Source organism: Poeciliopsis prolifica, unplaced genomic scaffold (genome assembly GCF_027474105.1).
Source record: "Poeciliopsis prolifica strain line A6 unplaced genomic scaffold, Auburn_PproV2 SCAFFOLD012, whole genome shotgun sequence".
In the NCBI taxonomy this organism is placed as follows: Eukaryota; Metazoa; Chordata; class Actinopteri; order Cyprinodontiformes; family Poeciliidae; genus Poeciliopsis; species Poeciliopsis prolifica.
The window spans coordinates 9,205,477-9,232,487 of NW_026562387.1; the positions used below are offsets into that span (position 1 = coordinate 9,205,477).

The 27,011-nt window shown below is 38.4% G+C and overlaps 1 protein-coding gene across 2 annotated transcripts; it reads right to left on the minus strand.

Annotated features, from left to right (window-relative positions):
- Positions 1-5,723: 5,723 nt before the first annotated feature.
- crispld1a (cysteine-rich secretory protein LCCL domain containing 1a) lies at positions 5,724-22,979 on the minus strand. 2 transcript variants are annotated; one of them, XM_055037904.1, is made up of 16 exons: positions 22,906-22,979; positions 19,702-19,733; positions 18,912-19,158; positions 12,213-12,331; positions 11,046-11,178; positions 10,859-10,974; positions 10,653-10,753; positions 10,365-10,565; positions 9,613-9,673; positions 9,465-9,531; positions 8,654-8,784; positions 8,475-8,518; positions 8,284-8,356; positions 8,100-8,175; positions 7,877-8,010; positions 5,724-6,589 (listed from the first exon to the last, which is right to left on the minus strand). In XM_055037904.1, exons 3-16 carry the CDS (start codon positions 19,155-19,157, stop codon positions 6,538-6,540), a joined length of 1,554 nt encoding a protein of 517 aa, XP_054893879.1. In that variant the 5' UTR covers position 19,158; positions 19,702-19,733; positions 22,906-22,979; the 3' UTR covers positions 5,724-6,537. The 2 variants fall into 2 exon arrangements, with proteins under 2 accessions (XP_054893879.1, XP_054893878.1); XM_055037903.1 differs by lacking the exon at positions 22,906-22,979 and having other exon boundaries at positions 19,702-19,887.
- Between the last annotated feature and the right edge of the window lie 4,032 nt (positions 22,980-27,011).

Genomic DNA, 27,011 nt, shown 5'->3' on the forward strand with positions numbered 1-27,011 from the left:
AAATAACAGGAAAAGTGCAGGAGAATGTAAATAAACATCTGATCGACTCAGAACAGTAAGCTGAACAAATGGCTGAATTAACTTATGTAATCCCAATGTTTTCTCAGACATGAAAATATTAAAATCACATGTCATTGCTTTGATCTAATCAAGGGTAAGTGTTCAAAAAAATTGTGGAAAAATATATGAAAAGCGTGTTTTATGATGTATGGTGCGGTCGTTAATGTGAGCTAAAAGTGTGTTTTTCCAAATAGACAAAATCATAATATGTGAATATTGTTTCTTTTAGTTGAACATACCTTGCCACAGCATTACTGTAGTGCAACAAGGGAAGCGTGACTAATATCTATGCCCTGCAGAGGGCAACATTGTCTGCAGTGCGAGGAGAACCAAGTGAAGCTGAAATGAGGTCCGCTCATCTTTTCTTTTTATATAAAACCAGAACAAGTCAAGTCAAATTCATTTTTAACCTTAAAAATAGAAACATGCAAAGATTTTATTAATATATTTACTTTGTAATCTCCCTTAATCTAGATATTGGAAGGGTAGATTCATATGGTTCTGTACTGGATAAAAATGTTTTTCGCTCAATTCTTCATTTCAAATAAATAACACTATATTCAGTGTTGCAGTGGTGGCATCTTAAGACCCTGCAGGTTATTGAGTTCTGTGTTTATTCTGACAGAATTTATATAAAACAGGTGGTTTGTGTGCTTCTCTCAGCCCCTGTGGCTTTTGAGTCCTACTTTAGAACTGGCACAGGGACATGAGTCCAGAGCTCACCAGCCAGGTCGGGACAAAGTTACTCCTTTTACCACTGGGGCGGTGTCACAACGTCCCATCTGTATGAGCATGGAAAAACTAGTGGAAATCAAACATCTTCCATAAATATATGAAAGGTCAGCAAATTTATCCCAGCCCTGGATTCTGCAGATCATCTCAAGCGCTTTATGTTCCAAGAAACAGGAAAATTACCCAATTTTCAATTAGTATTGCTACAAATTGTGGCTGTTTTGTTTAACCTACAACACATTTGCAGTCTCAAAGTTTGTACTCCTTTATGTTGTCCTTTTGTCACATTACTGTCACTGACCAACAGAATTTGACATCAGCATTTCACACTTTTTTTGGCTTCATCATAAGTGAAGCCAAAGAGCAAAATGTTTCCATTTTCCACATGACCTGATTTTTAGCTATATTCTTAAACTTGGCTGTATTTAGCTTTTCAGATTCTTTTTTAGTTTGTACGAATAAATATTTCTAGATAATTATTCCAAACCCTAGACAAGCTGCATTTATTGACACAAAGTCAAATTTTGATGATGATGAAGATTTATTCCTTAACCCTCAAGTATATAATAAGTCCCAGATCACGTCACAAAGATTTCCTATGCAAAAAGCTATTTGTTGGCTTTAGAGCACAAGTCTGACCATTGTTAAATACAACAAGAAGACATGAAAGAAAAGTTGTCAGAGAAGGGTGATGTTGGGTCAGTGACACACACCCAGAAACAAACATCATTGCAGTGAGAAATACACTTTTTGTTCCTGTCTCTATGAATTGTATGGTCCCAAATTCTCTCACAGAGAAGAACATGTTATAATTTCTTTTAATGCCTAGATCTGATGCAGACCTCGCTTTATTTATTTGCAGTAGCAGAACTAACAGCAGTGCAGTCTGGGAGGCAGCCAGCCCCTCCTGGAGAGGTCCCGTAAGCAAAACTTTCCCCTCTTGCTTGTTTTAGGAAGACTTCGACATGTGGCCCACATCTGTATTCACAGCGTAAAAGCAGTCTGACTGACACCTTTTTATACAGGGACAAATGTCAGCAGTGGTAGTACACGTGCACAATCTGTTGACAATAAATCATCTTGTGTGTGATTTCTCCCCCTCTCCTAGTTTTCTAATTGAAATTTTCAAAAATATAGTTGAAGCCTTGCCAGTAAGTGAGATGAATGTAGGTCAATCACTGTTTGAGCACAGCGAGAGAGGTGAAATTCACGAGACCAATTTTGTAAATATGCCTTGATAAATCATATGGCGTTTTGTATATTTTCTGACAAATTGTTGCTAACTGCTGCAACATTAGTCAACATTGTATAATTTTCATCAAAGAGAGGAAACTTTTCGTCTGAACAGTGTGTTTTTTTTGTGTTGGAACAGCACAAATATTTGATCAAAGAGCCCCAGGCAATTAGCTAACACATGTACCGACTCTGATTTGCTTATATTACAGCTATTGAGACTTCAGCTCCTTCCAAATGTACTCCAATTGCACTTAAAGTGCACATATATTTTAGAAACGGAAAACCTAAAAACCTGTAAAAGCTAATACATAAATGAAACCAGAATCAGCCTCTCTGTCGTTTTCATAACAACCAAGTCACTTTATCATCTATGCAGGAAGTGTGTTTAAATTCCATGGGGAGAAACAGATGAAAATAATAGATTTTTCTTCAGTCACAAAATACTGCTTCTGCACTGGAGATGCTACAACCCAAACCCAAGAAAAGAGGACACAAAACAATGTATGCTACAGGTATTACAAAAAGCTCAAGAGAGGGGTGATCGACAGACCACCATGAAGCCAGGGGGTATTGTTTGTGAGCAGAACGTTTATTGGATAACAAAATGCATTTTAGTGAATTTGTAGATCACTATTTAATTTCCTTTCCACCCACCACATGATTGAAGTGACTTAAGGCCAAATTTTAGTTATGTGGTCATGAAAGTTTAGTCAGACTTTCATAACCGCAGAATGCACACTAATATGAAGTGAACTATTCCAATGAGCTTGTGCGAAGAACACACTGTACACACAATGACGGTCAGAGCAGGGGGGAAAATTGCGTTAATCTGAGAATGCTTCCAAAATGTTAATGTTATTAATTTTTGTCACACACTATCGCTGCTTAATGATTGTCACACGCAATCATATTCCTCCAAGGGGGGTGGTTTTAAAAGGCAATCCAAAATGACAGACAATATTCTTCAATGTTTCTTTACATAGAGTCTTCGTTTTGATCAAGTAAATAAATAGCTCATGACAAATGCAGTTAAACAACCGGTGTCATGTTGTTCTAATAATGGTGCGTGCCAATTCACTTAAAAAAGTCACCCAAATTAACTTGTTTTTCACCATCAAATTCAAGTGGATTGCGGTAGCAATTTTAGTACACATTACATGTTTCTAAATTGAATGTGTTGTAATGACTGATTATTATAAATCAAATCTCCGAGATTTTACAGAGTCTTAACATAACTCAATAATTACACGAGTCACCTTGCCACTCAAGAAAAGCTCACTCTTCCCTCACCAAAGTACTCTCATCATCGTTGCAACAACAACAAAAAGAAAACTCTCCTTCACAGTGTGGCTGTGCACATGCAATATTTTTGGATCACGAGGGCAGCGCAAACCCACTCCCTGTCAAGTGTTATGTTTTGTTCATCTGCCAAAGTAAAGGTTTGACAAGGAGGAACATAGTCATTAGCACTGGCAACCATAACTTCCTACTTCACTTCTGACTGTATCACCTCCATCTGATTCCCATCCAACTGTACACCGGCCCCAGACAGCACCAAGAACAAACAGGTAAATGTAAAAAAATAAAAATAAAAAAAAAAATAATAATAATAATAATAATTTGAAAGTATACATGTATCACATCTATTTTGACTTCACAAATTTACAAGCACATCTGGACACATTGACTTGCTCCATCTCTCTCTGTCTTCCTCAGGTATAGATGGTCTCTTTGACACAGCCTGCCAGTCTGCTGCCATGTAACGCCACATTTAGCTCTGCAACAAGCGCCAAACTGCAGCGGAGCACAGCACAGTGAGGAGGTTATTAATGGCCTTCTTTATTTCAAACGACAGTCTAAAAACACTGGTGGCACCATGCAGACCCTGCTTGCTACAAGCTTGTCTTTCATCCCATCTGTCTTCACTCCCTTCACTCTCCTTGGTCCTAATGGCCCCATGGCTTTCACTCTGTCACTTTTGCTCCTAATACATCGTTGTCTGTCAGGTAAGCTCCAATAGAAGGTCTTATTGACTTAGTGAAAAAGCGTCTAACAATCTTTTAATACCACAGATATGTTGCAATTTTTCTTTAATTATGTTTTCTATAAACTGAAGAATTTTGAACCATTTCTTCTATAGACTTAACCAAAGAAGAGAACTTCTGAGCACATAAAGTCATGCTCATAAAGCCAAGAGATCATCAAAACTTTGTAGTTTTTCCCCTAACCTTCAAGTTATCTCTGCTGACCTTCTTGCCTTTCATTTCTCAGAGCCTCATACCACCTATCCCTTCACCCTGCTGTGAATTTTGACACCTGTTTGATTTATTCCTCTCTTTACTTTTGGGTGTGCAGGAATGGCCCATCCATCTCCCAACGAGAGCAGAGCGCAGCCAAACAAGAGCTAAGTGTTTCTGTTTGATAAAAAACGGATATGCTTATGTGCTAACATTATTGTAAAAATGTTTTTTTATTTACATATTTGTTCATACTTGCATTCTACATTCATTTCCAAGAATGTAGAAAGCATGCAAACTCGTTTGTGCATATGTTTTAAATTTAGAGAATACCTCTGGTTTCCAAACAAGTTTGCATGTCAAAAAGTAAATGAGAAATGTCTGTAAAGATAAAGAGCATTAGCCCCATGTATTAAGTATTATGAGTTCTAAATCTCCAACATGCATAAAGCAGATTATTAACTCAGCAGGACAGTTTTCATATTCCTCTCATCCTGCTGCAGTCATGTTAATACACCCTAAGCCTACATGGTCGAATTTAACAGCACTTCTCTGTGGAACAACAAAGAATGACAACTAGAGCCTAAGCTTATTTCAGTCTTACAGGCATCATAACACTCATGGACATGTAAATGTTGGAACCCATTATGCACCGGTCGCTTTTTTGCACTGTTGCTCAGAAACAAATAAGTTTCGACGAGTTCAAGCCATCACTTGTGACTGGGAATAATATGGGAGATCTGCTGACCTAACAAGACATGACTATATACCTAAACTGAGAGGCCAGCCAAGCAGAGCCTTAACCAGAAATGCAGCCGGAGGCTCCATGGTAACTTTGGAGAAGATGCAGAGATCCACAGCTCAGAGTGGGTAAGCTGTCAACAGTACATCTAGCAGCTATAAATTCCACAAAGCTTATAATATGGAAAAGTGACAGAAAGTGAATTGTTCAGATGAAGCAGTATTTTCTTAATGTAAAAATAGGGTGCAGAGAAAATTTATGGAGGAGGCTAACCTCACCCTGCACAAACTATTTCCACAGTGACACATAGTGGTGGCAGCATTATCCTGTGGAGATGCTTTACTTTAATGGAAAAACGAAACCCTTAAACCTGGTTGAATTTCTAGCAGAGTAACAAGCCAAAACATGCAACCAGAGCTACAAAGTAATAATTTAGCTGACAGCATATCCGTGTATTAGAATGGCTTAGTCAAAGTTCACTCCTAAATCCAGCTGAGTATGTTGACAACATATTGGGAACAAATGTTCACAAAACATTTTGAAAATGAGGAATAATTTTTCTTTCCCTTTTCAATTTTGGCCTACCGTTGGTCTGGGCACAAAAATGTAGAAAGCTTTGAGGGTTCTGGATGCTTGTAATGCAAACATATGATTGAGATTTAACATTGTTCTACATTTTTATTGGAAATAAAACTTCATTGTTCTTCCAGAGGAAATAAATGTGAACATTTTAATGCATGTATGACATGATTGATAACAGCACAGTTAACTGTTATAATTATTACAGCTCAAAATGCAAAAATTGCTACATTGCTTTATTTCCGATTTTATAAAGAGTCCCTTCAAAGGCAATGCAAAATATAGAAACCACTATTTTGATGAGCATGAGACCACTCTGTGGGTTGGGTGGACTTCCCGACCTGCAGGAAATTTTAGCTTAAGTTCCTTATTCTGGAAAATAAAAACAAAAGCAGCCAGGTGGGAGAAAACCATACACAACACATTCAGCAGCATCCAATACAAATTATATTGATACATAGCATAAATATGTACAAAAACATGTATATCAATTTTCCCTTTATTAAAAAAAACTACCAAGAGAACTGCTCCAAAGCACCAATAAAAATATGCTGTACATAAAATAATAAAATGGGATTTCTCTTGTATGTGCCATTATGATTTAGCATTTTTAAAATCCATATTTAGACAAAGATACTGTACTTGGTAAACAGGTAAGTAAATGATGCAATGGAAATAAGAAGAAAAAAAAAAACTATGTACAAATATGTACAGCAAAAATTCAGCTATATTTACAATTTACCATAAAAGAAAAACTACATTTTGAAGAGGTGGGACCTTTTTGAGTTTTTCTCCTGGGTTTGCGTTGTCAATGGTAACAACCTTTCATCCTTGAAACCTGGCACAGCCTGAATGATTTCAGTGATTGTGTTCGATAACGTGGCTCAATTTTTGTCTCGTCAAAAGCTTCTAGTGCCCCGAATGATTCGTTTAAAACGCCTTCTTCACAGCTCAGATCACTGAGAAGATCCGGAACGCCTTCCCTCCAGGAGGGTTTTGAAGGCTGCAGGGGGAGAGAGGGACAAGAAGAGTAATCAGTCTTGATGCTGTGCCGTGTTTCTCTCCAAACATCCACCAAGACATAATTGATAGGACCATTCAACTGCAGTTGAAAGCTTACAGAAACTTACAGAAAACTATGGTTACAAGGTAGCTTTGTTTTCAGATAAAACTAAGTTGGAGCTTTTTGACAACAAACATTCCAGGTAAATCTGGACATGAACAAAGTGTGAAGCTGCAAAACAAAAAACTTGATGAGTTGATTAATGATTCACCTCAGATTCTACGTTTTAAGCAGCTGTAATTTTTCCAATACTTTATGGCTGCTCTAACCGCATCATACAGACTGTTCCTCAGTACTGCGGGAGAAAAAAATACGACCCTCGAGCAATATAAGAGCTATCGCCCCCGGACTGAAAAACAATCTGGAGACAATTATTATCACTTTACACTTGGTAAAGACTAAAAGAAATGCTTTAGATTTTATTTTTTCAACAATATCTCACAAGATGGAGGAAATGCTATGTTGTGAAACAGCATCTTGCAATGAGGGTTTTCTATGGGATAAGTGGTGACATGAGGAAGGATGTCCCAGACAATTTAGCAAATGTGCTCAAAACTTGAAGAGCTTTGTCATTACACATTTAAAATGTGTAATTACTTAAAGGATATTATCTCATTCAGGTAGTGCTGTTTGCTCAAAACTGACAAAAAAAAGAACTAAGATAACTCTCACTCAGAGACACATGAGATGCTACACTCGTCTCCTCAACAATAATTGCCCAGCTTTTAATTATGTTCAATTAAAAACATGCTAATTGCCCTCTGAGGCGTCGTGTATCGGAGTCTTAATAAAGTGTCTGTATCATGAAAAGATTAGGGCCTCAAAGAGGAAAGAGTGTTTGAATTTCTCTCAACCTGAGAATCATTCATTCAATTCAATAACAAAGACCTCATCAACTGTAATTCTTTACATTGGGTTTTTCTTTCCTGTTAACTACTGCTCTTGGTGTTGCTACAGTAAAGCTCCATTTGTTAAATTAGTGGCTGTTTGAAGAGCAAATTACAGAAAACATACAATACAAATACAACTGTCACCCTTCTATTGGTTTTCAAAATATTTGGAATGAGCATAACATGAGCTAAAAGTCAGAAGCAAATAAAAATTATACGTTGTGAAATAATAAAATGTGCAGTTTAACTTCATGAGGACAAAATCTTCAACTGAAAATGCACATATCAATACACATTTGTCTACACACTACATATTTATAGATAAATCCTGCCATACCTCTCAGAGAAAATCCCGTTTTGGTATGAGGAAATATAGTGATTCCGCTTGTCCACTGGCATCACATCTATGTATCCACCCACACCATTCCTGATGACTCCAGCATGGACAGCTGCCCGACATGCACTGGACTTCTACAAGAACAATTAAGAAGAAACAGGATGATGCACTAAAACTTTGTGGACGGTTGGCTTTTACACATCTTCAAAAAACGGGAACTTACGTCAGAGTATATTTTTGTACCAATGACTCTGGACAGACGAGGGTTCTCCTCTAAACAGTTCCTTGGGCAATATAATCTAAAAATACAATCATTTCAGGAGTTGACAAAACCAGGGAACAATACTGGATACCAAAGACTAGAAATATACTTAATGGTCAAACAGTAAGTACATTAAAGTTCAAACCTTGGACAGTGTCTTGAAGGCTTTTCATATGGACACAATTGTTCAACTGTGGTTTCACATGTAATGGCTTTAACTATATATAAAAAAAAGCACACAGAAAATGTCTTCAAATATTGATGCAGCAACAAACCTTTTAATGAGCAATTCTATATGTGTATAATACGTAACGTGTGTCACACTCCTAGCCTTACCTGCCACTCTGGAAACTGTGAAGGAGTTAGCACTGTGATATTTTCTGTCCAAAGGAAAGGCGTAAGACACCGTTAGATTTCCTCTTTTCCTTTCAATTGGACTGTAATGAGGTCACTCGCAAGTATCCCAAGTGTACCACATATAAATGCCAATTTTGTTTCTAAAATCACTGCCTCACCCAAGAGACTGGACGCCGTTCTTGTTGGATTTGATGAAATAGTTCTTTCTGCCTTGTCTTGTCACGTCCAACCAGCCCCCATCGTTATCTATGACACCAGCATGTAGACCAGCTCTGCACACACTCGATTGCTGCACAAACCAGAGATATTTTTGTGTACATTTTGCTGACACAGCAGTTAGAACTTACAAAAGTTGTAGAAAAAAAAAATCAGTACAAAAATGTAGGACGTTTGTGTTTGGCTAAGTATTTCCTTCCAATAATTATTGTTGTTAATAAAGATTAATCGGCCAGTTTATTGAGCTGTTTCATCTTAAACAGTGGCATCTTATTAACAAATAAGTAACGTTATCTTCAATCTACTTTTGACCTTTTTCAAAGTTGACTGACTAAGCTAAAATTGGTACCTAATGATTGAAAGACTAACTATATGTTTTCTTATATATATATATATATATATATATATATATATATATATATATATATATATATATATATATATATATATATATATATATATATATATATATATATATATATATGTTTTCATCAACTGGTAACCCAGCACTTTATACAATAGATGACACTTAGACACTATAAGCCACTAGAGCATAATTGAGCCATGATGAGTAGACTCTAGTGGAAAAGGGCCAGTGGGCTTATTTCATAACAAAATTATACATTATCTCAACGCTTATATTGGCAAAAATACCTTCATGAAGGCTTGATTGGTATTCAATCAAAAATATTGTAAACTTTGATCTTAGCATGGTTCAGACTTTAAAAATTGCATAGCAATCTGTTTACCCACCATTTCATAGTACACTGTTCCAACCACTTTTCCTGTTGCATCCAGGCATCCAGCTGGACACTCGTACCTGCACGTCAACATAGAAAAAACCATAGTTTAAAACACTGTTCATTTCTCTTTATATGTCACTGTTTGGTCTCTGTTTTACCTATTACATGTTGTTCCTTTGCACTGATCTCGCAGTTTGGTGTCACAGGTGACGAGCTGAGCTGAAACACAAACATTATGACTTCTCAGAAAATGCTCCTGCACAAAACTGCGTCCGTAAGTCGGCTGTTTTAAATTGAGTATAAGTTAGTTTTGAAAATCGCAGGCTGAGAGAAACCCAAGGGAAAGGGATTGATGCATTGCTTCCAGAACAAAACACACACAAAACCCCCCACAACATATTTCAGGGTGGTCAGCAATACTAGAAGAAGTGTCTCATCTTACACTCTTAGGGCCCTTGCACTGCAGGGAGGAAGCCGTTCAAAAACCACAGCGAGCCCCTTTCACTCCCGCTCAGCAAGCCAAAAACAAACACGTCCTTGGGGATCACGCTAAAATAAAGACCCCCTCCTCCAAAGAGTGACTTGCAGTATTGGGCCGGGTTTACAGACTGTCAGAATCGATCAAGCGCATAACAAGTAAAGGCTACAAAACATCAAAGAAATCTTACATAAACGGTAAGTAAAACATTGTGCAGTTATGACCTGTTTTGTTTCTATAATCCAATACTGCCACTTCCACACAAAAAATTCTTATTCTCTGGTTCTAGCCCAGCGTCCAGACGTTTTTCTTTATAGTACATACCGTACTGTAGTTCCCCAATCTGCTGGTCCCACCCCTTAAACCAAGCCCAAAAGCCCCCAAATTTAAGTTGAAACTTGATCCAGAGCAAACAGTTAAATGGCAACTTACACATCTGCTGAATGTTGACCACTTCATTCTTCTGCAGGTCCTCTGTGGGGGGCAGAGTGGGGGCCGGGGCTGGGGCAGGGAGGCTGGGAGGTGCAGGCTTGGAGGGCCAAGACCAGGGATTCGTTCCTCGAGAGCCCTCTGGCTCAATAAAGTTGCTCTCCTCTGTTTCCTCCAGTGGTGGGCTAGATCTGTCATCTTCAACTAGAGATACAGAAACAGGGAATGATGAGTCATTTCATTTAACTTTTTTCTGGGTTCTTTGCCTTTTCTAATGTGACTCATGGATACCTTTGTAGCAAAGATTATCCTTGCATCCTCCTCCGTAGCTTGGAGGACAAGAAGAGCATGGAGTCCCATGTTTGTAAGGGGAATGTCCCCACCAATTCCCCCTGTTATAATTGATATTCAGTAAAACTGTTCAAACATTGCAAATGAAACATGTTTTTTTTATTTTATTAAAATTTCCGAGTATGACTTTATTCTGCTGTACATACTTTGGTGAATAGTTGCAGACCAGATATACAGCTTTCTCCCAAATTTGTCCCCACACATTCATGTTGTAGCAGAGATTGATGGCACAGCCAATTCGGCTGCTCGTGGCCCATACCAGCTACAAAACCATGACATAGTTCATTATACAACAAAAACAGCTGGCACAAATAGCATAGTCAGGCAGGGTACCTGTGTGTAATGTGTGCAAACAGGTCCGGAGCACTTGAACGGGCAGTAGGGATTGCACTCTTGAGGATAAGGGAAGGAGTAATCTTTCACTTCATCGTACCAGGCCTGCACATGGGAGGTAGGGGGCCGATACCTAAAAACAGCCGTGAGTATTATAAGTCACACGAAGCTAAAAAAAACTGTGAACTCTGTCTCATAGTGAGTCCAAGGACTCTTTGAAGCAAGAAGCAGAAGGGTTCTATATAGTATGCATACTCAGTCAAAGTTGTAATGATTAATTAAATGCACTTACAAGCTCAGCAAGGAAAAACATTGCTCTAAGTAATACACCTCCACCACGTATAATTGCCAACCACTGATAAACACACCAATTCAGGCACTTCTGTTATGATGGCTCTAATTGGTAAGCACTGCTACGTTACCAAGGCCACAGGCCTGGAACCAGGTGCTGAAGGACAATTTGATTAAAATGAAGCATCTTGACGGGGAGTAGAACTGATTAGATGCAAAAACAAGGTTTTCTTCTGTGAGACACTGACGTTTCGAGAGATTTTTTGAGTAAGCAAATGGAAAAACAGAATCACTGTCGGCAGTTGTTTTGTCTATGCATCTATGTCTTATTGGTTGGGACAGGGAAGGCTTTCTGAATAATAACAGACTCACACAGGGATCGTTTTGTGTCAAGAGATGAAATGAGTCACCTCATAATCATTTAGACTGGTCAAAACTAAAGTGAAAAGTTCTACTTTGACAGACTTTATACCAAAAATTTGTTAAAATAAAAAAAAACTCATTTAATATTTGTGAACCCAGTAATTTGTGCTGTCCATTGGACAAAGAAGGAGCTGCTCTCCCAGGTCAAAATTAATGTTAGAATCTCCAGTGTTTGAACTTGAAATAAGATGGTCAGTTTATTTTAAAGTGCCACATTATTAAATCTTGTGTTTAAGAAGAAAATGGGACAATGCAATCCAAATGATGAATTAAGACAGCATTCTGTCATATACTGTCTATACTGTGGAAGAAGAAATGTCAATGTTCTCAGGGTAATCAGGAAAGCCCATTATATTTGTAATGCCTTCTGCAGAGAAATGACAAGGAAAGTAAAAATGAAAAAGTCGCTAACTTTTTAAGAAGACTCTAACTTTTTATTGAGAGATTATTTACCTTCCCCAATGCACACCCAGGTTCTGCCCGATCTGTGGGAGTAAGCCCGCAGGACCATGCTCCCACAGGCAGGTCTCTGCCCACTCCTCAGCAGTACGTTCCAGCTCTGTGTCCCACACCTGATCAGAAGATAGACAACAACAAATTGCATCATTTTGCAGAATATTTAGAATAAAAGCTGGAAAGCTGACAAAACGTTATCCAAAGCCAATTAGATAGAGAGATGATGATAGAACATGAGGTTTATCAATGTCAATTAGGAGAGCTGGTAATGAGCAAAGACATTTACAGCCATATGTGCTTTTTCTGTGGGCAGTGATGTGCTAAACCCATATGATGAAGTGCTAAGTAGCTTCATCATCTTCACTTTAGCTGTATCTGAAAACTGATGTCAATGTGGAGATTTTTTCAATTTATTTCTGCCAACCAGCAGTTTCACCTTTAACAGGCCTTCTTTGAATTGTTTGTAAATTTATTAAAAATGAAAAAAATAAATAAGTAAAAGAATCCTGGAGCATTTCTTTCACTTTACTGCTTTGCGATTTACACACCAGGTCAAGTTCTGGGAATGCGAAGAGAACCACCATATATATACAATATATAAAAATTTAAATTTCTCTGAAGAACAGTATGTTCCTATCATCAGTCAAAATCAGAATGTACTAAAAGGGAAAATTGCTTATTTTTTGACAAGCTACTCTGTCCAAATGCTGAGTATTAGCATATAAAAAATAAGTCTTAAATTATAAGTAATTTCATTACACACCTTTTTATTCACATTCGGGGTGACTTGTGTTTGGAAAATCAATAAGAGTGTGTGCATGTGTATGTGATGTTAAAAATGTAGTTAAAGCCTGCTCTAAAATGAATAGCTGACACAGGTGACGTAAATACCAAGCCTGTAAAATGCAGAACTACCAAATGTTAACTGATTGCCTGTACCCCTGCAGGAAACAGAATACAGCTGATGCCATTTAAAGTAAGGTCGAGTTGTTCCATGCTTTATAATGACTTACTGAGTGTTGGTTAAAGCAATAAGGAAAATTTGTTCAACTCAAAACTGCACTGCCCTGACATGACCTCTATTTGGGGTGCGCAGACTGAAATGTCAGCATTATCATCTGCTTTGACATCTGTCTTGGTATTTTAAAGCTGCTGTCACGCCGTTTCTCAACTTGACACGTTTTTTCCTGTATCTAAAAACACATTTTGTTTGTCGAAACATGAAGAAATTAGTGCTGCAATCAACTATGATGTGCCCTCTGCCTGTGTATTGGAAAGAAGAAAGACAGACAATGCGCCACTCAAAACTGAGTAAATAACTTTTGTTGCTTCATTATTTTCATTGATCACCAGATTGTCTTGGGTTAATGCTCTGTGCTCCATGAATAGCTTGTGAGCATTCCTTATATATCGGTCAGAATTGTCAACCATTCAAAATGCATGCATCTTCTTCAGTGCAGACAGTGTGTCTGCATAGTTTAGTATGACATTAGATAATCTTATTATTTAGTCAATGCTAAGACCAGTTTATTTTTAAAAATGGGTGAATAATGTCACAAATGTTCTACTTTGTGGGGCTCAAATGATCAAAATATTCTTAAAAAGCAAACTGGTTGATGCTTTCCGATTTCTTGCAGTTAAGAATCCAACAGCTTTCTGAAAATGAAATTGATCTAAAGCAAATGTTTTCTGTTAGTTACTTGGCAAGGAGTAGTGCACAGCCATGATGATGGGAAAACAGCTAGATTTGCCATTCAAATTATTTTCACATTTCCTTTTAGATGTTGCATCTGTACAGTGTACAGCCAGGCTGTCAAAATGCTGTTGTTTGCGCAGTCAGCCCAGGAGGAGGAACATTGTAACCACAAACCCGATCCTGTCTGCCTCCTGCTCTGACAACAGAACCATAAAGAAAAGCGCCCCCACCCTTGCGAACATTTTTCAGTGTAGCTCACATGGCATTGTTTGTTTCGTTTAACACTTCATTTGCAGTCAGGATTTCTTGTATTTTCTTTTTCACTTTGTGTTTGTCTGGCTGCCCTCACAAGATACTTCCTTTGCAAGTATGAGTTTCCTGTGTATAATCAATGGACCGTAGTGAGACTACTGAGAGGCAAAGGAAAGATATGGGAACTCGGAAAATAAAGTAAAAGGGAAAGTTAGAGAAAATGCAAAGATGTAAATGGTTGACTTTCTGTCATGAACTCTAAAAGAGAGAAGAGAACAAATTAAAAAATATATTGTGAAGTAATTTACATGTGTGAATTTCCATTCATGTTTTTCAAGCACAACTTTCTAGCAAATTCCACGAAATGGTTTGAAAATGGCAAATGAAAAGATTGCACAACCAGACAAACTTCAAAATTTTTCACATGGAAGTCAAACTCTACGTGAAATAACTATTGACAACTGCAACTGCAAACATTATATTTAATCTGAGTAAATACAAAACTTGCTTATAAGGAGTTAAGGAAATGAAGAATTTATTCTGAGTAGTTTTGCAGTGAGGGAAAGGTTGATTAGAAATACAAAGAACAGCTGCAATTCTTAAAACAACTGTAGATTGTGTTCCTAATTTTTACTTAAAATCGTACTTCTTGAAACCCTAGTATTTGTACTCATATTCTAAAATGTTCTATAAAAAATATAAGAATGAATGTTTGCAATTATGTCAAATAAGATGTTTTTTTACAACAGGACTTTTTATAGCCAACAAATACTATGTCAAATGGAAAATGAGCTGTCCATGCTGTTCTGTATTTTTTGTGCCCTGTGTCTCTTCAAGGATTTGTGAAGATTCCTGGACACACTGATGACAAGAACAGTGGCCAGGGATTTAGAGCGAAAGAAAATTTGGAAAATAAAGGTTTTGTATTCATGCAAACTGTTACATAAAGAGGGTGCAGCAAGTCAAAGGGGACGAAAATCCAGACCTTCAGGTTTCAGAGGAGGCAAAGATGTGATGTGGAGTCCAGGTGGTGCACAGTAGGTATTCTGGAGCAACTCTTTAAAATCAAAGTTTCCATCTGATGTAGTGCTGGTGTGGAGTCAGCGGATAACCTCGGAACACCTGTTCTGAATGCACTCTGGCACCCCCCTGTGGAGATCTTCTGAGTATAACTAATCAATTCAGATTTCTAAAATACTGGAACTACTGGGTCTCTAAGTTGACTTTCAGGGTCCAGCAATATTCCATGCCACTGTTAATCAGTAGTTGCCAGATTTTTTTAAAAGCCCTGGACTTAGATATTGTCTAACTGCATTCCACATTGACAAAAAAAAAAAACAAAAAAAAATCAATAGAGCTTTGTCACTAACAGCACCACCACAGGCCCGAGTGTGGTGCAGCAAGGCCAAGCTAAACAGCAGGAAACGTGAGGCCCTTTCCCCCCACCAAGATGCCGTCTGTTTGTCTTCTACTGCTTCAAACACTGACACCTTTCTTTTTATACCACTCAGATGTTATACCTGTTGGTCAACATCTGAGTGAGAGGCAGAATTGCTGTCCCCGTGTTGAAGCCATTGTGAAGCGTGAATGCTTATTCAGGGAATTTTTGGGGCCTCTGTGGTGCATAATGACAGAATGGGAACGAAGCCATAGGGATAAGGAAGGGAGAAGCAGAGCAAAAGAAAGAGAAAGGGAGGGAGGGAAAAAAATAATTAACAAAAAAAAAAAAAAACAGGCAGATGAAGGGGGAGATAAAGCAGTGGATCTAAACTGATGTTATCTTCAATGATTGCCTCAGAGGGTCACTGGGGTTGTGCTCTAATACAATGGAGGACAATAAGAGAGCTGATGGGCAAACGAGTCTCTCTGTGCACATGGTTTTATGCATCTCTGCATGCATGAGTGTGTAACTGGAGCACAGCCAAGCACATCTATGAAGTCTTCCAGCAGAATGAAGCTTTGAGCCTTCTGGAAAGTGACAGCAGTAGGGAAAAAAAGTCATTTTGAAATAAGGTGGAAATCAGTCACAAAAGTATATGGTCTGTAAAGCTGATCAGAACCTCAAATATTGACAACTACTACTACACATATTATTTTCCACAGTCAAAGAATATTGTCTTTTCTCTATCCAGCTATACACATAGGGTGATTATTAATATCAAAGCATACCAAGGTTTTTAAAAGTAGTGGGTTTCAAAACAGTTTCGATTGTATAACTTTTTCTAAATGAAATACCAAAGAAAGAGCCAATACAGTTACTATATAGTTGCTTCTCATATAGTTACTAATGTATATTAAATGCTTAACAGCTGAACTAATTTTCTTGCCACCCTCCAGGATGGAGGCTGTAAAGTTGTATTAAGTTTATGGACATGCATGGTGTGTTGTATTCATACTTAGATTTAAACCCCACAAAAAAAAAAAAAAAAAAAAAAACAGAAAGCTAGAAGTGCTAGTGTCACTTTAATTTCTTGAAAACGTCTTTTTGCATTTATTTCAAAATGAGATAGGTTAAGTTTGATAGATATGGGGAATGCCTAAACAATTGTCAGACTGAGTATTTACACTGAAAAGCAATGTCAATGTCTTATCCTTTTAAAGTTCACTTAGATTATAAACTTGGTGAAGTGACTCAAGACTCGAAGTTCAAAGTTAAAAGATCAGGAACTGACTTGAGATTTGACTTGGAAAGAAAGATGTCAGACCTAAAGCCTACAGATAATCCACAAAAGTCAAGAAAAGTCTTCGTTCTCCATTTTCTCGTGCCAAAGCTGTACCATGCTGAATGATGTCCTTCAATGTTTTCCATTGATGTTCTTTCTCACTGATGCCGTCTATTTTGTAAATCACTCTGGTCAACTCTGCAGCAGTACGGCCACACATAATCCAATACAGCTCCGCATTCAGGCTTGAATTCTCAAAACATTTTCCTCCTGATGTAATAATGACAATCATTTTGCACAAACACTTCACGTTTAGTTTCACCAGATCAAGCACTTTGCTGAGAGCTCTTTCAGCCAATGTTTGTACATAGCTTATTTTACTGTAGATAACACCAGCTCCAGCCAACATCTCAATACGAACTTTCTCCTTTGATGTGGGTTTCCCACTAATCAAACAATTTGTTTTTTCTCAGAGTTACCATATTGTGATGCCTCCTTTTATTTTTTTAATTCTCGCCATTTAATGTTTACCTTCCATCCCCAGTTATCCTTCACTCTGTCTCACGCCTCACATCCTCTTGTTGCATACCTCTACGTGCTTAACCCCACTGTGCCCTCAGACCCCCAAAAAAACTGCCTGCTGTAACTGGAGATGGTGAAAAGAGCTACACTCTGCCTAACTCAGCAGTTTTTCACACCCGTGCGCCTCTGTACAGACGTACGAATGGCCCCCTAGCATAACCTCTCAATTACACAATTACACAGTCCAGCAAATGCCCTCAGCAGGAACTGTTTATTTTATCTTACTGGAGAATAATGCAAGCTTTTGTTCTATTTCTCTTTCAGTGAGAAAGAAAAGGTGATAAAACCTCATTACTGTCTCCACATTGTATTGATTTTGGTTTTTCTTCCACCTGAGATGTGTTGTTGATGGCCGTGCACCGCGGAGGCCAAACTGTGCCTACACGTAGTATGTGATCTGGAAAAAATCCAGATCTGCGCCTAAAGGGTGGTGTATGCCTGCGTGTTTAGCCAGGGTAGTTAGACAGCTGGTAAAACAAGGCCCTCTGTGCTGCACTCTTGATTCTAATTGCACTGTGAAAAGCGATCTGGCGCTGCACACTCAAGTGATGGCCAAAGGATAAAGTCAAACAAATCTCTAGGCGTGAGTGTTGGGGGTTGAAAGGAGGGGCAGAAACGCAACAGAAATGTGATTATTGGCAAGTTGGGAAAATTCTTCTGTTTTTGCAAAGCAGCCGCAGAGTCATGGGAGTAAAAAGTTATGGGTTCATGTGCAGAGGTGCTTTGGAGGCTGGCACTTTGCACGTTTGAGCAAAGTTAGACTGCATGGGGCCAAGAGGTCTGGAGACTGGTTCAGCTCACCAAACTGCAAAACTTTTCAACAGTCAGAAACTGCATTTTCTCTAAACCCTCTGCTGAATCTGACCATAATGCTGCAAGTAACAAAATATTTACACGATTATTTATATTTATGCATCAAAGCATAAATTCCACACCTTGTTTTTAGAATTACATGCATTCACTAAATACAAAAATAATATTTTTTTTTACAGTTTTTACAGTTCCTCATCCAGATACTTGTCTCTACATATAACACTAGCTCATTCCAGCCTCTGTCATGGTTACTGGCATATCTCCAATCTGTAAATTTCTTTTCAGTGTCAAACATAGAAATGTCACATCTGAGTAGGTAAGGGCCAATTACCAGTATCAAGGTACGTTGAGGTTGTAAAATGTTTTTAAATCTCTCTGGTACACTTCAGCTAGCACTTCCTATCATTAATGCTTGGGCTTGTTAATACAGAACTAGCCTGTACTAATGACAGCAGATAAACTGTTTATCTGTAATGGTTAGTTGTTTTTCTGCCACTAGCTCATTTAGCAGCAAGAACATGAGGCTGACTGATAGTGCTAAGACACTCCTGAGTTTGGCTTTGATGCTAAAGTAGAGATCATGGTGATCTTGATTTCAATCATATATTCATATATTTTCATTTAACATCTTTATAGAAATCGTATTCCATTAGAATCAAATATCAGCCTATGCCTGCTTCATGCACCTACCATGTACTCCATGTTGGAGGCAGGGGGGTAGACCTGGCCTCGGAGCTTGTTGTGCAGATCCAAGATGAGCTGAGCGTCACTATTGGTGATGGCCCTTTTCCCCCTCTGCTTGGCTTGCCACCAGTCTCCTTCCTCATCCAGATACTTGTCCAGCATCCGCTCCCATCCTGTGGAGTTTGGAAGCAGCAACATGGACATGGAGGCTTGGACCAGTAGGAGCACGGACACGCCTCTCAGACACCTCATCCTTGGAGATAATAGTGATAAGGACAGGCTTCTCAAACTCCACCAGAAGGAAGCACAAATCTTTCTTTACCTGCACAGGGGTGAGAGTGCAGATTCATTGGAAGAATTAGTGCTCTCCACAAGAGTTGTTGAATAACTTATGTCAATATTGAACTTGGTAGGAACAGTACATTAGCTTGCAGACACATGATCTGGGGAAGTGCTGTGGAAAAAGCTAATGGGAGTTCAGTGAGGGTAAACTGGCAGACTGAGAATAACTGGAATAAAGTAATTTAAACTGTCCTTGAAAAGTTTTACAACTCACTTTTAAATCCCAAACAACCTAAATGATCTTAAACGATTCGGAAGGAATGCTGGTTGCAAGAGGCATGCAGTAATTTAACAAAGTCCAGAAAATTGAAGTTCATTTACTTCTAAAGCCATTATTAACTTAAGCCTTTTAGTATGCAGAAAACATGACGATATAAAGAGCCAACAGAAGTGAACACGTATTGGAACAGCAAGTGATTGGAATAAATTTATGGAGACAGTGGAGGTAATTTACCTTGAATGAACTGGCAGTGAGGAAATCTTCAGCTGCAAGAAGAAAAACAAAAAGTCAAAGTTGCAAAGCTCAGGTGCAACTTGAACCGACGTTTTGCTCCTTTTTTCCCCCCTCTTTTTTTGCATGAGTTAAAAATATGCAATAGGGTCTCCTCTCGTTTTCTGCGGCTTAAAGAACAACTTTTAAAAAACGGCCTTTCTTCTTGCGGGTGTTGTGCGCCAAAGCCGGTAAAGCATCACTTGTCCACATTTTATCCTCAGTTTTGCTGATCCACGAGAGCCGCCCCCGACCCCGCCTCCTGTCAAGGCTCCTGTGCGCTGATATCGTTCGTGCATGAAGTGGTTTATTGTCGGAATATCTCTTCATTTTCTCTTCCCAGAAACTCAAAGCTGAACTTTTATGGCACAGGGAGACAGAACCAGTTCAGAAATACTGAAATTCTGAGGTAAAGCCGTTTTTTGTCCTTCTTTTTTTTTTTTTGACATCTTTGTGTGTGTTTATCCAGTTTTTTTTTTTTTTTAAGATAACATTGGTTCTCAAACTGAGGGGCGGCCGCCACTTGCTGTACTTGTCAAATGTTCAGCACTCGATAGAAATGAGTGCTGAACAGTCATAAGTCATTCACCAATTAATTTAATGCATCTAATCAACAATAGCAGTCAAACAGATTAGTTCTCAACTTGGACTTGTTTTTGGCATAATTGCAAAAACAAGCAAACACATAAAAAAAAATTAAACACGTTGATCCGAATTTTCACTGGTTATTGTAGCTTTGACAATGAGATGGCCTGGCAAACCATAATTAGCAACACGAGCTGACATCCAAAATGATTCCTGAGCAATGCAGCAAGAGGAGAATCTGCTCCACTACTTTTCTAAGCTTGGTCCAAATTGTACTACTGATATAGAACTTGGAAAACCAAGTATTTTCAGAGTAGAAACATTATAAACCACGGGTCCAATTTGTTCACAGTATAACCCTTGAAGTGCTAGGAAGAATTAAAATTCAATCCCTGTCTTTCTGTCACCTGATTCTGTTACTGTTTCCCTGCTCTTTGCTGTAATGTAGTCTCAACTCTGTTATGGAAACAAGCAGGTCGTTTTATCATTTTCATTGGTTGCTATGGCACATGTAGAAACAGATGAGGGGCACCAGAATGTGTTTCCCACCTCCCATAAGGGGGAAAACCCAGCATATTCTTGTTTCACCTAAGCCAGGTCATAAGTCAAACATGGACCAAAGTGACGATGAGTGTTTTGGCCAATTTTTAGGTTTCTTACATAATTCCTCATCAGCTCATATGCAAGACTTATCCTGCAGGTCAGCCAAGGGTCTATTTTACAATATGTGGCACAAAAGTCCTGCGTTATGTAAAAGTTTTCATGGTAGCCAATCGTTGCTCTGTCCAGTGGTTGGCAATAGTCTCTTCTACTTTTATTAGCTTTATGATGTAAGTTTTGGCAAATATTGAGCCACAAATGCTGAATATTAAGTCTTATTTGAGCATGAATCAACACAGTGATGAGACTGGGTAATTGATTAAGTGATTTAATAAAAATAAAAAAAGATGAATTCACATGACAAACCTGGAGGTGGCACAGTATGAAAAGAAAAAGAGCTAATTTAAACAAACCAACAATGCACATTGACAGTATTAGTCGAAAATAGGCGTGATAATGGTTAGGAAAGAGGAAATGACCCTTGGTATATAACAGAAAGAACTTCGGCAACAGAAATTTGTTTGCTGGGAAGATGATTCCTGAAAAAAGAATAAGGTAGGACTGATTAACTGAATGGTAAATTAGTGCAGGACCCCATATAACAAGATGAACCTGAGAAACAATGAGATAAATTACTGAACACCTCAATAAAGGGGAGAAACACATAAACAAGTTTTACAACCTGCAGTCAAGAAATACTAGACCAGAACTGACAGAACAACACAGGAAAAGGTATTCAATAGAAAATAGGAAGGAAAGTTTGCACACAAGAAAACAGTTCATCAAAATAAAGCAGGAGTTATAACTACACATTATACAGCACTAAAGTAATACAAAATCAAAGTAAAATTAAACCCAGATGCAAACATACTGTATGCATGTTTTCAGCGACTGTCACTGAAAACATGCATTCATGAAGATGATCAGATTTTAAATCAGAAAATTGTAATTAAAGTCAAATGGGTTTCAACTTTACTGATAGTTTTAAGCCTTTATTTTGTGTGATACTTTGAATGTTTTATAACCAAAATTTTTAAAAACGTGTAAATTCTGTGTAATCCTGAATCTGTTGCTGAATCAGTTTCTTGTGTATGAAGACAACAGAAATAAAGATGTTTGGTGCCTTCTAGTCATTGATCTGTCTAACCTCCTATTCTAGATTTAACACAAGAAATCTTACTCTGGAGACCCACCGCATGCACAATGTCCATAAAGCCAGTGTTTACCGTCTGCTCTTTGGGTCAGTAGCACGGGCCTGGGCCATGGCTCCGGCACCGTTCCCTTCTCTGCAGCAAGGCCTGGCAGGACCCCCAACCCGACTCCTCCACTTTCAACACAGCTGAAATAGCAACACTCTACCTTTGCTCACACGTCCCACGAGGAAAGCAACACTCATTCATCTGCGGTGGAATTAATGCTGTAACTGCGTTTAGAACAAATGTCTGTGACAATATGAAACCGCAAAATGAGAAAGAGTCTACAGGAGTGTCTGTTTATTCACAGTTGTTCAAAACCTTACACACGAACTAGATATTGAAAAAAAAAAAAAAAAAGAAAATTATCTCAAGCACTGCTAGAAGGTTTGGAAATCTAAAGAATGTAAAGAAAAATACGTATTCCATGAAGTGAAATACATAAACACTGACTGTGAGGAACGTTTCAATTCCAAGTAAAAAAAGATTACATTTTTAAAAAAGATATGTATATATGTAAAAAAGCAACTAGAGAAAAAATTTACCAACTGGTGAAGGATTTATATGACTGACAGTGCTGATTTAAGACAAGCACTTTGTAATAACACACTCCCTGCTGATTTTAATCACACTGCCAGGAAATAAACAAACAACAAACTTATTTACTGAGAAGTCTGGTTTGTGTTACTTACAGTGCTATAAACTTGTGCACAGTCATTTCTAGTTTCTATTCCCAAGAGTTCCCGCCATTCTGCTTTTCTCTCCCCCCACCCCCGTGTTTATATCTCACCAACTCAGTCTCGGCTAAGGATGGAGCCCAGGAAGCTCCATTCTTCACGTCCTGTATTCAATGTGATGTCTTGCGACATCCCCCACAAACCCAGCAGAATGTTAGAAACGGTGCCAGGCCTCTGCATCCACAGCCCTTCTTTTGGACAGAGCCGCAAACCACACAAACACTCAAAATCGCATTTTCTTTTTGTTGGCCAATGCTATTCAGCTCATTACTCCCTAATGGTTCTGGTAGAGCTGGACCAGGGTCAGATTGTTGGAACAGTGTCAGGGTGAAGACGGGAGTAAAGAGCACCAAGTTCATCTGGCAGATGTTCAACCTCGCCGCTGCTGTGACACTATCGGCTGTGCTCAGCAGAGGGCTGTCTGAGATAGCCTGCTAAGAGCTGGGCATCTCAGAGCATAGGCTACTCACCTGCACCCCCTGGTGGTACAAAAAAAAGCCAGTGCATCTGGTAGAAAAGGTGAGGAGCCTGTAGTGTCTGAGTAGGAAGAGATGCAATCAATGTTTCTGTTTAATGTTTCCAAACAAGGAAGAGAGAAAAAAAATCACACATGAAAAAGTATGTTTGGCACAAAAAGCCCCACAGAACATCACCAAACAGAACCATACGTTCAGTAAAATATGTCAGTGAAAGCATTGTTCATTTTATTGTGATGGAACCACATTTTTGCTGAGGTGAATGAATACGTCTAATATCCAACTAGTTTTCATTCAAAAATCTTAATCTCAGGAAACATCTGGATTTTTATAGGAACAAAAAAAAGACAAAAGGTTCGCCAACCAGCAGATGTCAGTGTCCTTTCACGATAAAACACGTCTCAAAACCAGCAGGTCAGACGATGTGAAAAAGATTTGGTTCCAGTTCAATATTAGTTCATTGTGATGAATTAAACTGCTGCCACCCTCCCCAGCTTTTTACCATGTAAGGAAGAACCCATCCTTGTCAAGATAGGGGATTTAGGACCTGGTAGAAATTGTGCAATTGTGTAAACAGTGAAGAAATCGTGAAACTCCAGCAAAAGATTTCATTTTACATAATTCCAGTTTGCCTTTAGGTAAAATGCATGTTGACAGAGTTGCAACTTGTTGATAAAACCAAGGAAGTCAAAGAAATCTCGTCGTAATGCCAAAAGCATTTTTCTTTGATGTCACTCGATAAATTGTGGGTGGAATGGAACCGTCTTGTGTTTTGTTGTATTTGTTTTGAATGTTGGATCCAGTTTAGGCCTGCTAAACTGGGTGCTGAACATCTCTCAGCAAAAACTGACTGAATGGTACAATGACCAACACAAAACGTTGCTTATGTGCAAATAGAAGAAAACAATTCAGGAATTTCTTTTCTAAAAATATATGAAATGTGTGGCTTTGTGTTGTATTTAGCCCCTTTCACCCTGCTACTCCTAAACGAGACCATCTAATTGGTAAATTAAGTTCACCTGTGTGTCTCTTACTCACAGTATAAATACAGCTGTTGCGTGACGATTTGAGGGTTGATAGAACTCAGCTGACAAACAGCATCTTCAAAAACAAAAGAAAACACAAGAAATGTCAAAGAAAAAATTGTGGGCCTTAAGGTGGTCTTGGGCTGTAAGCAATATTTCAAAACTTTGAACATCTAACATAGCATTGTTTATTCATCATGAACGTATGGGTGGATTATGAAAAAACTGCAACCAAGACACAGTTTTCCACCTAACTTGCCAGTGCAGACCCACATTCATCCTCCAATGAGGATTCTGGAGCTGCTGATCCACGACTCAGGTGGGAACGTGAAGGAATAAAGTCCAGCTCGTTTCAGATGAGGCCAAAGTTAACATTGTTGGTCTACATACAGTACACAGTGCTTTGGTCATGATCTAAAAAGACTTTTGTTTGTCACATTAATGGCTTTGACCCTTTTATGAGTTCTTCAATGTTTTTCCTCATGTGTTCAGTCATTAATTTACCCGCTCTTCTTGTGCTCATCATCTTTCTTTCTCATCTTTTGCTTTATAGTCTTCACATCTCATCTCTGGTGATTCTCTCTCTGTAAATGAGTTCATGCTCCCGCACAGCTGTAACTCATTTAGTTTATTGGACTCACCAGCTCTTTGTTCCTCTAATTAATCCTTCCAGTATATTTATGCACCCACTTTCTTTGATTCCTTGCAAGACGTTTATTTCTGTCATGTTTCCGTGCTCTTTGTCTTACGGTTTAGATTTCTTTCCTGCCATTCTTATTTATGTATGTTTTGGAGTATTTATCGAATCTCGAGTTTTCTCATGACTCTGCCCGACTCGTGCTTGTACTTGGGTCCAACAACCTGCAACATGGCAGATATGTGGGAAATAGAAGGAAAGATGATAGTGGCAGAATCATGCAGTGGGGATCTTTGACTTTAGCATAAACATTGAAGCTGATTAGCATTCACGAGAAGGTGGTGGGAGGGAATTACAGAGACATACCAGAAGAAGCCTTTTTTGAGTTTGCAAATGATTGATGACAGAAACTTACTCTCTGACAGGTCAATGAGTCTAAATGTTTTGGAAAAAGCTACAGTAAGCTGGTTCAAATCAAATCATACTAAGAAATCTGATGAAGAATCTTTGCAAAGAAAATTGATGCTCAGAGATCCAATTTGACAAAGAAGAATGAGAAAACAGACTTCATATAAGTCCTTAGGATAAGACATAGGAGCATTGAAATCAGTGAGCAGGTTCAAAGTCTCTCTAAGCTTGGCATGAAACTGAGTTGAGAGCAACAGGACGAAGCCCATCTGATTAAGCACCAGTTTCCCAGCACTGTGCTTCTCAGAGGACATTGATTTTGGCTGGGATCTCACAGCTCCAGGATGTCGCTTTGCTGAAGTCCCTGCAAGGAGGCCCCTCATGGGCTTGTCCACGACACAGACTGCAAGAGGGCAACAACTGAACGTGGGCCAAATGTGCTTTAGTTTGGGTTCATAGACAAAACCATAAGTGTCAAATCTAGTTTTATTTCAGCATAAGACATGTTTTAGGTTTATTCTTGTCGTCTGAGGCTCTAATGTGTTCGGCTCACAACATACCATTACATTTAATGTCACATATGAGGTTGATTATAGACTATACACTTTTATGACATAAGAGCAGCTTACATTCTCTGCTCTAGCAAGCAGTATCTACATTGAAGTATGTCAGATATGATTTATGTATATTTTACTGGAGCATTTTGAATGAAAATCACCAGACAAGAAAAGAGACCATAACATAAGCCATTGAGCTCAAACTGTATCCTATTTCAAGCGTCTGACGATTGCAAGCAACATCGTCAGACGCTTGTGTGTTTCAAGCACACGGAGTCCATATAAATCTAGCCATAATAAGCTCAGCGAAATGACCCATATTACCCACATATTATAAAAACCTCATCCTAAATAAACAGCATCAAAAACTAAAATAGACAACGGAGAGTCAGAAAGACCGCAAAATGATCTGTGTAGCTCAACATTTTTATATTTTACTCCTTGTTTGAGGTAACGACACCCAATTTACAAAAACAGACACAAGAAAAGCTTACTTTTTGCTGAAAGATATATTTATATATTATATATTAATAGCAGTAAACATTTCACCCGCATACACATTTATTTAACAAAATCTCATAACATTATTCAAGAAGCTGAGATCCAATTTTTGGAGACATTAATCTCAACAAGTCCTCACCTAAGTTGCGCAGAAGTCAGAAAGATACGAATTTAACATATTTTTACAGTAAACATATGTTAACTCTTTTTTGGAGAAGAATCTTCACAATTTTTTCAAACATTGAAAAGGTTTTGAATGCTATAGCTCTATTTAATGCTGCAGAGCTGCTTTGCCAAAGAAGGATATGGAAGGGTTATAAAGTAAGGCTTGCTCAGGGTACTGGGTGCATTTCCGCTGGCTGAGCTGCAAGAGGGAGCTAAACAAACATAGCTGTTGTGCTTCCAAGAGGGGACTGAACATAAAAAAAGAGAGAAAATACAATGAATTAGAGAGAAATCTCCTCCAATAACCCTCTGGAGGCACAGTGAGGCCAAGTTTTGAAGCATTCTGTGAAGTCACGAAGGGCAGAAGAGGCTGTAGAGTACACTTACAGT

Coding starts and splice junctions, on each gene's coding strand:
- crispld1a (XM_055037903.1), bottom strand. CDS start 19,826: ATGCAAAAAAAGAGGGGGGAAAAAAGGAGCAAAACGTCGGTTCAAGTT. Junction 12,332..18,911: donor CCTCCAACATGGAGTACATG/GTAGGTGCATGA, acceptor TCTTCTGATCAG/GTGTGGGACACAGAGCTGGA. Junction 6,590..7,876: donor AACGGGATTTTCTCTGAGAG/GTATGGCAGGAT, acceptor CTCCCCCTGCAG/CCTTCAAAACCCTCCTGGAG.